The 14,748-nt window shown below is 47.3% G+C and overlaps 1 protein-coding gene across 2 annotated transcripts in view; it reads right to left on the bottom strand.

The window, feature by feature from the left end:
• The window catches only part of LOC8031038 (endoplasmic reticulum transmembrane helix translocase), a 105,496-nt gene extending 91,911 nt beyond the window's left edge, over positions 1-13,585 (bottom strand). Inside the window, exons 1-6 of one of the 2 annotated variants that reach the window (XM_040210932.2) lie at positions 13,285-13,585; positions 12,666-12,755; positions 9,747-9,937; positions 5,462-5,690; positions 3,620-3,689; positions 1,885-1,991 (exon numbers count right to left, since the gene is read on the bottom strand). In XM_040210932.2, the coding sequence (XP_040066866.1) occupies positions 1,885-1,991; positions 3,620-3,689; positions 5,462-5,690; positions 9,747-9,937; positions 12,666-12,755; positions 13,285-13,551 (954 nt within the window). In that variant the 5' untranslated portion in view covers positions 13,552-13,585. The remainder of the gene's footprint in view (positions 1-1,884; positions 1,992-3,619; positions 3,690-5,461; positions 5,691-9,746; positions 9,938-12,665; positions 12,756-13,284) is intronic. The other variant, XM_042292648.1, reaches the window with a different exon arrangement.
• Between the last annotated feature and the right edge of the window lie 1,163 nt (positions 13,586-14,748).

Genomic DNA, 14,748 nt, shown 5'->3' with positions numbered 1-14,748 from the left:
CTATAAGTAAAAGGAACTAAAGTGCCGACAAAAACAAAGTCACTCTAATATTTAGCGAAACGTGCCCCGCTCGCTTGTCCCCTGCGCAGTACACAGCCTGTTTGATCTTCAGCTCTTGACCAAAAAAACGGACAACGACCCCACTAGCCGTAAAGTTGCGCTTTGCCTACCGCCGCTTTGGGATGCGTAATAGCAGTGCTGAAACACTGTTGTCCGTCGTCTCTGGTTACCTTCCGTCACATTCCTAAGGTAGCGACCGTCAGCCGATGTTGCCAGCATTGCAGTTTGTGGGCACGCAGAGACGTTTGCCAAATCTTTGCCGTGTTTGCCTCCAAAAGTTTGACAAGTGCCAAATTTTGCTGTATTCGAACTTTGGCTGATTCGGCCAATCACTATTCTTACCACAAAATGTGTTTTTATCAGCTGGTTTACATGGAGTTTGGTAACGTTTGACTGTAACGGCCAGCCGCGACGACCAGCCGTAGCGGCCGGTTGCAACGAAAAACCGACACCAAAAAAACATTACGCCCATAGGCTTCAGTCCTCCCAGTAGGATTCGAACTCACCACCTCCAGAGTGTGAGCCAAGTGCTTTGCCGATCGAGCTATCTAGATTTGGTGGTATGGACCAAGCAAGAGCAAGCTCACTCACATGGTGCGTGAACAATCTCGAGTGCTTCGCAGCCTTTCCAGTCAAGCAGAGCCATCTCACAGCGTGTCATAAATGAAAGAGAATCTTCGATAGGCGGTGCAGTTCAGATGTCCTTCTCCATCTTCCCCGGAAGGCCTATCGCATATTCCGCGTTTACCAGCCTTTGTCGACATGACTGAACTTTTTAAAAGAAAATGAGGCAATTTTTTTATCGAAACATGTTCTGGTAGAATTTTTCTCCGACAGACCTTTTGCAAAAATCCTGAACGTTTGCGCGCTAAATCCCGGGTGCTTTCCCTCGCAGCATCCACTCTGTGACACCGAAGAGAGCTAGAGAGAAAAAGGACTCGCGCATTTTCATCCGCGTTTTCTCCCTCACCTCCGTCGGCCGCTTCATCCAATTCCATGCCTAGGTTTCCCTGGATTCTTTTCGGCACCGCAGATGGTGCCGCACGTTTTGAAACGAGACCATTGTTTAAAATTCTTAGATAAAATTTGAATCGCTCGACCTAACCGTCCTCGTTAAATTTTCGCTCAGGCAAAGATTTTTCCATCCGAAGGTCAAAGCATCTACGGCTGCCATTGACGAGATTAAGAACGAGCCGCACTTTCCAACCGACCACGTGGAATCACAAACACATCAAGTCATATTGGGAGTGGACACCGATTGCAAAGCCAATCGGTAGACATCGCACTCAGAGTGGCCAAGTGCCGGTAATTCGTACGCGTCTCCAAAACGCAGCGCGTGGCGTGCCAACTCATTTCTGCAAGTTTTCCCGACGATGACTTGCCTCCTAAAACGGATCCCTCGAAGTCCGTGGAACTGCCGAAATTGCGCGACATTTCCGGGTTTTCGGACGCACAGAAACTTTTTACAACAGTTGGATGTAGGCATCCTTCCCAAAAGGTATGAATTGAGACTAACCGCAAATTTAAGCTCGGAAGACTTCGGCAGCGCGTCGCTTGGTCCCCGAGAGAGCGAAGGCGGCGGGGCGCGTTTCCAGACGGCCGACCTCCAGGGTGCACCCCCTGCCTTCTGCTCTGGCCGCCCGTGCGCACTCGAGGTGCACAAGACGCCAAAAAGGTCGTCGAAGGTGAAAAGCTCGTGCCAAAGGTGATGTAATCGAAGCCCCCTCCCCACCGTTTCCACCCTGTGCGCGACCGCAGATGCAGGAAGTTCCGTCTAAAACGTCGGGCAGGGAGACACGCGGGTGGAACGGCGTGCGAGCTAACCTTCATCTGCGGCACGGACTCCCCGGTGAGCATGGACTCGTCTACGATGCAGGGGCCCCGCAGCAGGAGCAGGTCGCAGGGTACCAGGTTGTCGTTCTGGGACCTCCCTGCAAACAAAGACGGGTGTCCGGCATTCGCGTCTGCAGTCTCTCCGTTCTCGCCATCTCGTGCCTGCACGGCCGTAGAGAGAGGAACTAATTAATGGACCTCTTCCGAGTAACGAGAGCCATGTGGCGGCTTGCCCGCGAACTACAAATTAAGAGCAGCCCAACGGGACTTCACCCGTCAAACACATTGACATTGCGCAATTGTATCCGTTTTCATTGATTTTCGTGCCCCATGCTACCTATACCTGAAAAAAGAATCGTCAAAAAAGACGAAATACGCGGAAAGATGGGCGCCAACGATGTTGGTCGTGCGGGACAATGCTTTCCGAAAATGGAGATGGCGGGAAGCGAGGCGGGGGAAGAGGGTGTACACACGCGCAGAGGCTTACTGGGAAAAGGTCCATTATTAAATGCTTTATGCAATGTTTGTTCTCCTACCGTGCAACTTCCCTAAGCGTCGGTAACCCTTTCGCCGCTCCCTTTCCCCCTCCAAGTCCCCGAAATTTCTTTGAAGTATAATTAACGTTTCGGGATGAGGTTTGAACGGTGAAGCTAGAGTCACCCGATGATCAATGCTTCGTAGTGACGCCGCTTCTTCGGCTGTCTTGCCGCTTAAAATTGTCGTTGTCAGTTTTCCGAATCTTCTTCTGAAATCGTACGAAACGCTTTTTCCTCCTCCAAAAACGTTAAAGCAGTCCACAACAGAAAGAAACGACGTTGCCCGAGCTTCCATACACCGTGTTTAGAGCTCGAAAAGGCGCGCTTTATAAATGGAGACGATCCGGGAACACAGTGCCCGTACTCAAAGTGCTGTACCGTACCAAAAATCGGAAGATTGATGCTCTCCTCGCGTCTTTTGCGAGCGCACCGCGCCTCCAAGGCATTCAAAAGGTTTATTTCCTCGGTAATTACAGCGCAGAAGTTTACCAAATTTCACCATATTGCGCATTAATAATTAGAGGTGCCAAAACTGCAACATATGGAGAACACAATTTTTGCAGAAAAATGGACGCTTTAGGGCTGTGTGCCCCCTTAAAATGGCGAGACCCAGCACCGCTGGCAACTCGACAGGGAAGACGAAGGAAACAAAAGCGTGCTATCCACGATGAAGTGCACATAGACGCAAAGCACGAGATCCACTGCCGGTGTCCTCCACTTTAGCCGTTGACACGGTCCGGTTCGTACGTAGCCCACAGATTCTCTTCTCAATCAGAGCTTCTCGCAGTTGGCGAAAAGCGGCTCCGATGTAGCAGAGAGCGCGCGTAGGGAAGCCTCGACCGCTTTCTGAAGGCAAAATAAACATGCGCCCGTGACGGGCCGTGTCATCTTTCTTTTTGCGTGTTTTTTTTTTGTGGAGTCCAGATATAACGAAGGAGCGGATATAGCGAAGTGATTACTGATCCCCGTCGAAGTCGTTATAACCGGTCTTGACGGTACAAGGAGCACTGCAAATTTCGAGGAGATTTAAAGGCCCTTGAAAGGCTTTGATCGAAATCCCAGATATTTGAGGATTTCAAGAACCCCAAAGCTATTGTCTGGGCGCCGCCAAGAAGGGGCGGAAGTTGACCAATGAGCGTTCTCAAATCAGGCACTCGCTCGGGAGAATAGAAGGGAGGGTCGACACTGACCTATAGAAACTATGTCTCCGGGGATCAGGTCGCAGCTGAGTATCGGCCTCCATTTCCGGTTCCTATACACCTGAGGGAAACAAAAAGAGAACCGCATGAGTTAGAAATGCAGCAGACGCAAAAAAAAAAGGAAGAACTCGTCCCATTATGATAAAACAGGGGCCTAAAACTAATTATATTTAAAAAAGTAGTGGGCTCCAGTACCTTAATGCAAATATCATGGCTATGGAAGACCCAAAGTTGACCAAAAAAAAAGAGCTCAGAATATTCCAACAGAAAAATACACAAAAGTTATACTTAGAAGAACTATTCTGTTCTAAAAGGGGGCAGTATCTTACTGTGCAGAGATGTCCCACCATCAAAATGTAACCCACGCCCTATTTTCGGCTTGATTCAATATTTTATTTTAAATAGCGAAAGATAGCACACTCCTAGTAATCGCAGTGTTTGGATCAATGATGACCCCCGGAGCAAACGCGGCTATTTAGCTATGGCGGGGGTATCTGATGTTCCCAACATAAGCACTGGTAAATAAAGAAGAAGTGTTGGGGGAGCTCGTGAGATCGAGGCAGGATGTCGGGGCACAACGCTTATGGAATGCACATGGTTCTGGTCTCAACCATTGACCTCATAACATAACAGGGTATAAGTGAACACTGCTAACTGGGAAGTACGGTCATCTTTGCTTCATTGTCCCTCGCCACGATAACAAGTTTGGCAGAAAAAATGTGATCTAAACATGTTGTTTTTCTTTTAAGCCTTTCTCGATTGTACATTGAAGTTCACCCGATTTATTCACGATGTTAAGTGCGCTACCACTTAGGGTATTAAGTAGTCCCGTAAAGACTTCCAATGCCGAAAGTTCACAACCATACTTTTTAAACACTTCATAGGAGCAAACTTAAGACTCTAGAGCAGGGGTGGCCAAGCTGCGGCTCTTCACGTTATAAAGTGCGGCTCGCGGCTCCCTCCCCTACCCCCCCCCCCCCCCCCACCCCACTCCCCCGCCTCCCTCCCGGTCACGCGAGGACTTCCCCAAAATGAGAAATGGAACGCGTTTTAAATCGAAAGACAGGTTGCGGTTGGGTAGTCTCGTACTACTGCTACCTCACGTACACTTGGACTGCTTTTGACCTGAATAGATTGCAAGTAGTTCGAGTTTAATTTATTGCTCTAAACAAAATGCCCCCCCCCCCCTCCCCCCCGCGGCTCATGGAAGTTTCGTGGTTTTGTTTGCGGCTCTTAGGCAGGGTCAGCCTGGCCACCCCTGTAGAGAGTCACGTGAAGGTCATTATCGTTCGATTAGCATACATCGCCGAAAGGTATGTATTGGCGGGGAACTCAAGATCCACGGGGTACCTTTCTCTGCTCCCTTTTTAACGCAAACGTATATTTAGCGTGACAAACGTGGGTGTTACATAGGCAATGGACGCAGAAACGGCGCATGGCTAAGAGCAACGCTTACGATGCACTAACCCTTGTTCACAAAAACAAGTTTACACAAAGCACGAGTCGGGCATAATTCTCGTTTTTTATCGCCAAATTAATAAAAAGATACCCTTCTCATATCACTAATTCCTAAGAAGCCCGTAACCTGAAAGTTAAATGGCAGAGCCACAACACCGAAACGACGAATTCCGCATCGATTGACTTTTTTTTAATAAACGCTAGGGGGCCGGACATTAGCCTAAGGAGTGGAGCCGCGCAAACATCAAATCTTTCACCGCGAATCGAATTAGAATATATTTGAACACGCGTCGCAGATTATATTCATATTTTCCAATGAAAATTCTACAAAAAAAAAAAAAGGGAGAAAAAAAAGGCTGTTGTCAGACCGCACACCTGAATCATGTAGGGCTTGTTGCCCATCTTGCGTATCTCGGAGAGGTTCCTGAGCTGTTGCTGCACCAGGGTGCACTCGAAGGCGACGAGCATGAGCAGGGTGAACACGCTGTAGTACCAGAACTCGTCCAGGCACCACAGGGCCACGCAGAACACTTGGAACACGAAGAAGGGCGCCGTGGCACGCTCCTTGAACAGCTCCCCAAACTCGGGCACCACCATCTCCAGGCTGGAAGCAAAAGGGACGACGGGAACGGGGGGGGGGGGCAGCTTAGCCAACGCCTACCGCAGGCCAGAGCGTCAAATCTTCGGAACTTCTCGAGCCTTTCCATCTCGGGTATCTCTCTTCGTCAATGGCGAGACGCCCAATACAGTGAAATGTTGTTAATTCAAACTCGCGGATAATTCAAACTAACACGCAGGTCCCGTCCTATGTGTTTCGAGGAAGGAAACTCCCAGCAATTCAAACTTTGCATTATTCCAACAAAGTTCCGCTCCCCCTCGGGTTCAAGTTACCAAGATTCCACTGTGGTTGCCAGAGGTTGGAAGCTCGCGCCGGATTCGGGACAACCCTAACTCCTCTCTGCCGTTCTATACCCATTGGCAACAATTCGGCCGGACCGCGGGAACGCGCCGGAGCGATGCCTGTGGCGCCGCGAATTCATCCTACACGGGGCGTTTGCCCGTCCAGTTACAATGGCGAGCGACGCGTCGCAATATTACTGCGGCTTTCGTCCCGTTAGAAAACGGCAATTACTGTTTTTTAGGGAGGCAGACCTCCTTGAAGGAAGGTTGCTTGCGTGCAGGGTCTCTGGGGTAGAGGAAATAATCTGGGCGGGAGAACGTCTGTGGACAGCGAAGTGTGTCTCGCGAGTGCCAAGCAGTGGTGCCCGAGACGTCCGCTTGGAGGTAAGTGCTGCATTTCTCTACAGTTTCGCTCCCCGTAAGAAATGCGAGCTGTTCGGAGAAAGATGAGGATGCTGTAGCGTTTAAATCGTTGTTTCGCGTACAGCTGCGCGGTCGCAAACGCTCCTCGAGCGAGGGCAAGCGCCCTTGCAAAGACGGATTTACCGGCTGCTGTAAGCGTGCGACGGCCGTTTCAATTCGCGCGAATGAAGTCGGCGACGAGACATGCACAGCCAGACTGCAACGGTAGGTCGCGCCGTGCAAAAAGCCGGAGCAAGACAAGAACGTAACCAACGCTCATCTCTTCCCAGATATCTCAAGAGGGTCAAATAACAAAATTCTCAAGTTTTACTACCCACCGCAACACCTCGTTGCCTTTGCACGCGTGTACCGCTACCGTAAAAGCGGTAGAGTCGTAATTCAAGTATGCGCGCCGGTAACAAAACCTAGTACCTTTATCAGGAAAAACTAGCGATCGCCGATCAACTTGCACTCGTACCAATAATGTCGCCTTTATTTTTAAAGATCTTTTCTTATGTTACTCCAGAAAAAAAATTTTGAACACAGTTACAAGAAACTACAAAAGAATGAAAATTTTTAACAGATATACAAGAAACTACAAATAAGTTATCTTGCATGATTTTTTCATTTTATTGGCTGTTTCGGCACAGTTATACTTTATATATCTAGAAATAGGCACCAGGAAAGGACTACAATATTACTTCTCTCTCTTTCTGCAAAAAATGTGGTTAATTCTGAATTTCAGACATACATTTTCAGTTATTTACCTCGGAGATGTGTCCTGTCCTCGTCTCATTTATGCTACTTTCCTTTAATAGCTCGAACAGTACCAGTATGCTCCAATCAATCGTGCCAGGAATGTTCTAGTGTCCAGTTTTTAAAGTTCCTTGGAAAGCAATTATGCTTAATGTAGGCTAACTACAACCTTTAATAAGACATATATAAAAAAAATGAGAGTGCAGCCCTCCAGTGTCCATTTTTTTCAACTATGCGTTCAAGTCAGCGTGCAATGCGGGCTACGATTATCTGCCTCATTTAACCTCTGGCATCTTTCGCCGCTTACTCACTTTGTCTCGTAAGCATCGGGAAAGAAAATTGGCCAATAAGGTAAGTGAGCTAAGTTCTCAATTTTAAAGCTGTCTAAAAATGGAAACTGCATTTTCGGCTCTTTTTTTGCCGGCAGCCACAGGGAACCATCGTAGCTATTACGTTAGGTACTTCTCGTAGATCGTCAGCTACGGATTGTGAGCCCCAAGGGTGCGAGCTTGGACCATGCTTGAAGTGACCCCACGAGCTCCCACAAGCAATGCAAAACTCTCGCGTGCTCTTGCGTGCTATCTATGAAACATCCCTATTAAGGCCCGTTCACAGTCTTGCGACCGAGTACGACTGAGAGAGACGAGATCTCTTAAAACTTGTTAAATGTTTTTAGAATGAGGGAACACACTGGCATTGTGGTGCCATCTATGCGGTGACCCTGGAACTGCATTTCACAAGAGCGAAGGTTTTGCGGGATTTCCGAGGTCAAATGTGCGTAATACCCATAGAAAGGCTCGTTTATAACATTGACAAAAGTTTTTCGAGCAAGAAAGAAAGGATAATGGGCGAGAAATAAAAAAAACTATGCCGGACCGCCGAGTTTACACTGCTTCCCAATAGGTGGCGCCAGTGTGTTCTCTGGTTTAAGAAGTTTTAAGGAACCCAGGTTTAAGAGGTCGCAAGAGTGTGAACGGGCCTTTAGCGTGGCAAGATAAGCGTAGTTGCACTACCGAATCGTGCGACGAGACGGGGAAACAATAATAAACCCTGTCCTCCGCACAGCCCTAATCTATGATTACGTCTAGGTTTCCGGGATCACCTACCGGGAAACTAATCAAACTTTTCGGGAGACACATTTCCCATTCCGTTTAAAACGATGCTGTGGCGTTTGACTACTCGACAATACACCTCGCCCTTTTGCCTTCGGCACCTTATTTTACGAAGTGCGAGGCCAACACGACAAACGCACCAGCGTCCCACGTCGTCTACTCTGCCGACACATACGCCCAACTGGATCCTCCCAAATGCTCTTTCCATTTCCTGCCATTGTTCGTTGGGTGGCTTTGAGTCGGCAGAGATGAGATAGCATCACAATGTAGTATACTTCGCAACCAGATGGTGCTGTCATTGCTATCCGACAACAAACCCAAATAGTGACTGCAGCTTAAGTATTTTGTCTTTTAAAGCCCTAGATTCGAGTGCAGGCAGATATGTAATTAACAGAGACACGTACAGGTATCATTCTAGACATTACACTCGTCCGAAGATGCAGGTGCGTGCCGCGGAGAAGTACAAGAGTGAGGGACGAAAAAATACATGCCTAACTAATAAGAAGCACACGTGTAACAGTTATCCTTCAAAACAAATTGTCGTCACTTCAAAATTACAGGTGCAAGGCCAATCCAAGGCTGAACTCAGAAATATTTTTTTTTTTTCTTTCACTGTCACGAGCGATACTTGACACAAACCTGTTAAATGTAGCAAACTCCGGTCACAATAACTGGAGTTACTGTGACCGGTGTTATTGTTAGTTTATCAAAATAACTTAAGGCTAAGGCAAAAATTTTAAGTGAGGGCAGACAATAACAAAGTACAGTCGACTCTCATTAATTCAAAATCTCTTAATTCAAACTTGCAGATAATTCAAACTAACATGCAGGATGTAAAATAATTCTAACTGAACAAAGACTGACATAAGACTGTTGTCGGTAGACAAAGAAGAAGAAGATCAAAGGGCAGGGGCTCGCGCTAGGGGAGCCATTGAGTCAGAAAAAAAAGAAGGTTCCCAACCAAGTAGGTTGTCCTGTCTTTCACAAATCGACCTCTCAAGGTCACCGGCAAAGTCATCAGTCGACGAATAGAGCGCTTCAATGTGCAACACACGTCCCATCTTATGCATCTCTATGGGGGGGAAACTCCTGGTAATTCAAACTTTGCTTTATTCAAGCAAATTTTCGGTCCCCCTCGAGCTTGAATTAACAAGATTTGACTAAATACCGAACATGAAATGCATTACATGACATGGAATAACGAGAAATACCATAGAAATGCCCAACAAAGAGCAGTATGCAAATTAAATATTACTTCAAAGATGGAACAATGTAAAAAGTACCAATTATGTCAAACAAAAAAGAACCGTTAAAACATAAAAGAATATTTCTAAATTTAATGGGGCAAAACAGCTAAGACTGCGACTCCTCGTAAGGTGGAACAGAGCATAGGGACAATGTTGTCCCTTGCTGCACGCAACTTCAGCGCAGCTAGGCACGGTGCCGTTTCTTTGTTAGACGGAGGGCAAGGTCCTCGGTGGGATACCCACTCGTTCTTGCCGAAGCGGCGCTCCGCGTTGGACACCTCTGCGTCGTCCCCATAGCCCTTGCACTCGTGGTAGGACCTGAAGGGCATCCCCACGGGAAACTGGATGCCGTAGAAGCACTTGCGGTCAAAGTTATACAAGTACTTGGTCTTCTGGAACACGAACCAGACAATGGGCTCGTCCTCACCCGGTACCTGCGAGATGCAGAGAGAAAAACTGTGAACGGGATGGCGCTCCTCTCATCGAGAGATGGGCGGTGCGGCAGACAGACTGCAATAAACACAGCGGCAAACAGGTTTCTTTTATTTCCTAAATTGCCTAACGTGAGGTCGTGCTTTCTCTTTTCAGCGAAGCGCCAAAGAAAAGAGATGTACCGAACCGTCCGCATTTTTGGACTGAAAAGTTTCTACACTTTTCAAACCTCAGCGAGGTTAGAAGGTTATCATCTCCACAGAAAGGAGGAGGCTCTCCTTCTTTTCTAAATGGAAAGAAGGAATTGGGGAAGAGTTTCCTCCTTTCGAGGTTGTTGGCAGTTTTAGATTAACTGTCTTGAACTTTGGAGTCTAAATTTGAAAATAAGAAACCTAGAGTTTTTGGAGTTTTTTTTTATGTTTAAGATTGTTAGGTTTCAAATAACAAGACCCTTTCTGAAACTCAGCCTGGCCACTTTGATCCCTAGCACCACCTTCTGGTGACTGACGAAGGAAGAAGTTGAAGGTACACCCAAGCGAATGGTGCAAAACCAACAGCATACAATGTGGCACACCAATTTTAATGCAAGACCTGCGTAGCAGTTTGGTTTTGCCTCGGGTCCAATCAATCTGAGGACATACAATCGGCTCTAAGGCCCCTTCCCATATAGAATTTTACCGAGGAATTTATTTAGGTTGCTGCTTTGCCCCGACCAGTTGTATCTCTGTCACCATGGAAACTGAGAGATTGAGAAAGAACTGCCCATTGAAAAGAATTTCTCGTTGACCGTCGAGTTGCAGAAGCCCAATGAAATACTCCATGTTCACTTCCACCCTTAGTATGGCAAATGTTAAATGTAATTTGAGCAAACAGATGGCACCGAACCTCAGGAAGTGTCTATTTCTAAGAATTAATGAATTGAAAGTCATCTAATTTTACACCAGTCACTTTCAAGATTGCAAAGGGCTCAGTTAGAACTGCATTTATTTTCAATATTCATCAATGATATCGTAGGAAACATTTCTTCTAGTATAAATCTGTATGCTCATAACTGCTTCTTTTGTTCTTTTCTTTTTTTTGCAGTAAGTATTTTAAATGATTGTATGGCGCGACAGACTGGCACTGATAGCATAATGAGTTCATGTTCCACTCGCGGCATGGACCTGAATGTTGCCAAGTGTCATTTTGTTTGGTTGACTAAAAATTAAACTCAGCCATAAGCATAAACCGTACTTGGTTTATGCATACACCGTAACTGAGAGCTAGGGTTTATGCATAAACCATAGCTCTCAGTTGCAAGTAAAATATTAGACGTCTCCGTACCTAGTTCCCATTGATGGCTTGTTCACGCTAACAGTGTCGCAGGGTGTATCTGTACTGGAGTATAAGGTTCTGTGATGCACAGTTCATTGATGTGGTAAGCATTTGTTTTGTAGACCTGGTAAACTGTTTGGTGTGGAACTTTTAGCAGGCTGATCCCCCTTAGTACGAAGCCCAATTCTAATCTTGTTTCGATATTTGATCACCATGTAATATTTCGACCCCTTCCCGGACACATCCACTGCAAGCCATATCGCAACTCCAGACCTCGACAATTGTGTACCAGCGGGTGTGTTTTGCCGCCTGTTGAGCAGTTAGCTAATTACTAACAAACTTTTCTTTCCGTGGTTTGTATTAGGTCTATTCACACGCTCCATCTTGTTGGCGAATCTTGTGTCGCGAAACTAGGTTTCGGGAAACAAATTTCCCGTCTAAACGCGACCGAAAAAGTGGCGCGTCTCCGAAAAAAGTGGTGCGTCTTCCTCGCTTCTGGAGCAATTTTTCACTGAAAGCTCACCGAGCCCTGTCAATCACCCGAAGTAGAAACGCGGACGCTGCCAATGGCAGCTGGACTTTGCTCTGACGTCTGACCTTCGAGGAGGAGCGAGCTTTTGGAGGAGTCTGATTTTCGGACGATTCGGTATCCGAGCCAAAGCCGAAAGAAAATAAACAAACATGGCGAACGACAAGCGGAGAAGTGGTGCATACGGGCGACGAGTCTTGGTCCTACTCGGTTGCAGGTGTGTGAACGGCGCCTACAGTACGGGTTGGTGGCGCGGTGCAGATTCATCAACAGTCACTACGAGTGCAAGCACCAGATATAAACCTGATGACTGGGAATAACTTTCTTTATTAGCGGTGCAAAAATGTCCGAAATGCTTCGAGATCATCTGCCTGTTCTTTGACGTTTGCGGTCTTTCCGGGGTTTGGCAGGACTAGTAAACCCAGTGTGCCTAACCTGACGAAATTCAATGAGTGGTATTAATAAAACAGACTGTCTCTTCACACTGTGCGTACTTCATATCATTTTGATGCGAAACGCTTGGTATTCCCGGTGCAGATGAAAAGGTTTGGCGAAATTCTCGTGAGTCAATACGCCACAGGTTTCGTGCAACAAAACTCCACGTGTGAACAGGCCGATTTCGCGCAATCTTGGTTTCGCTAAACTGTGGCGCGTTGAAAAGATGCATCGTGTGAATAAGCTTTTAGTTTGCATAACTGTATCTTGAGTGCGATCATATTTTTTTTCTTTTTCTTAATCACAGTGTTCTTGTGGAGGTGCACCAATAAAAACAGTATTGTGGTTGTTTTGGGACACTTTAAATAAAGATTATTAGTATTACTATAATGAAGCTGAAACCCTGCAATCTAACTAATCGACACAAATCAGTTAATTATACACAAACTCACATTTTCCATGCGAAGTCGCACAAGTTCTGACGATCCATTGTTGGGCATAGGAACCACCTTCGCGAGGGTCGCCTTCCTAGGATTCGGCTCCTGCGTGAATAGCGGCAAGTTGCACGTTAATTCCAAGCCACTGTGAATAGCAGGAAGTTGCACGTTAATTGCTGCAACTGAGCGAGGAACAACCTTCAATTAGCGCACGTCCTCAGGACCTACGAACAAATGCAATCACCGATTGAACTCTTTCCCGATGCCAGTCTCACATGTCGTACCTGGATAAGACATATATTTGTTTGGTTTCTGTCATTCAAACGTCTGATCGTGTTACTCGCTCACGAAAACCGGATGCACGTGAGCTCCTTTATAGACTGCCACGCTATCTGACACGGAATTAGCGTGAAATCGGTTGAAAATCTCTGCCAAGTTTTTATGCAACCAGGCTCAACTGTAATCAGCAATCTGTGATCAACTTCATCGGTGCACGCGGAGTCGGCGTTCAATACCGAAACTCCGTTACCATGATAACGGGACCATACGTTACGGCTCACGCGCGCAGCTTTTTCGGAGAATCGGCATTCGGACGACGCACACTCATCGCGCCGATGCTCGGAAACGAACTCACCTTGGTGCAGGAGAGAAAACATCGTACGTGCACCGACCAGTGGCAAAATAAGCACGTCAGTATGTGGACGACGCCGAGGCACGCGAGCGCTATGAGCCCCGGCTCGTAATAGTCAGACACACCGTACACACACGTCCAAAGGTACAGCCACAGCGTGTAGAGGGCAACGAAGGGACTAACACAACCGTCCAATAAAAATGGCCTGCGACAGTGTAAGGAAACATGCTGCACGAGCTCATCGACACCTGTCGTCACCGGCGGCGCCATCTTGGCAACGGCGACCGACCAGCCGATTTTTTTGCTGTTTGTCAGCTTTTTTGTAGTTTTGAGTTTCGCCACAGCGGCCCGCCACAGTCGCTGTAAAATACTCTCTTATCGTCGTTTTTCTTTTTAATTATTATTATTTTCAACTGCAGTCAATATGAACTCGCGCTGCAAACCTTAATTCAGCGTTTAAATTATATACTGAAATTTAATTACAAATATTATCAGAGTCCGAAACCGAAAGCATTCACGATTGCTTGAACGGTTTTATGGCTGAAAATTAGAGTTTTATGAAACCGTTGTTGGCACAACCGATACGGTACGATTGGTCCTACGATATGAGCTGCGTATGCGCTACCACAGAAGACTCGCATATACGCATTTCGTACAGGAGGGCCCATCGTTCGGTGTCTCTTTTACTCCCTAGGCTCACTCACGGTGTAGGTACGGTGCCTGGAACGCGTCTGCAACAGACCGATGTCACCAAGCGAACGGCGCAGGCGCGCGCATTCCGGAAGTGGTGCCGCCACTGGTGCCGCCACCATGCTATTGTAGTCATCCCTTCCCGGCTACATACGGCCATAATACTATGGTGCCTGGATCGCGTCTTCGACTAATGTGTTTAGCGTCCTATCTCGCTCATACATCAAAAGTGGTCCCGATGTGGCAACAAATGACGCCAGTGTCATGCTGTTGCCTGTCACGATCCTGGCGGTTGACCGTAGAAATGCTGGCGAAAAGCTCGAGCGAACGCGAGTGTCGCTGTCGTCGCGGCGTCCCTTTAGGTATCCCAGGCGTCCCAACTCCGGCTGCTCTAGCTTCCGTGAACTGTCACAGTAAAAAGCGACGTGCAGCAGAACAGGCATCTGCTACATGCACTACAGCTGTTGGGACGCCGCCAGGGTCGCGACCGGCGACAGCATGACACTTCTATGACGTCATCAGGCGGAAATCGAGGGACCACTTTTTTGGCCGCGGTAAACACACCAGTCGGAGACGCGTTCCAGGCACCATAATAATACGGCTGCGCGTACGTACATCACCATAGATAATCATTTGGCAGGCCCCGGTATCACCTTGATTGTCTGGCATGTTTTGACTTCATAGGATTGTGTTGTTTGTGATGCCTTACTTTCCTCAGCAAGTGCAGAAAAGCAGTTTCGGTTGTCCTCGCTTTAGAATCGCTTTGTCGTCTGCTTC

The sequence above is a fragment of the Ixodes scapularis genome, unplaced genomic scaffold, assembly GCF_016920785.2.
Source record: "Ixodes scapularis isolate PalLabHiFi unplaced genomic scaffold, ASM1692078v2 PGA_scaffold3__209_contigs__length_174095766, whole genome shotgun sequence".
Classification (NCBI taxonomy): domain Eukaryota; kingdom Metazoa; phylum Arthropoda; class Arachnida; order Ixodida; family Ixodidae; genus Ixodes; species Ixodes scapularis.
Note: the sequence above shows the minus strand (reverse complement) of the source record. Positions and strands in the feature narration are given on the sequence as shown.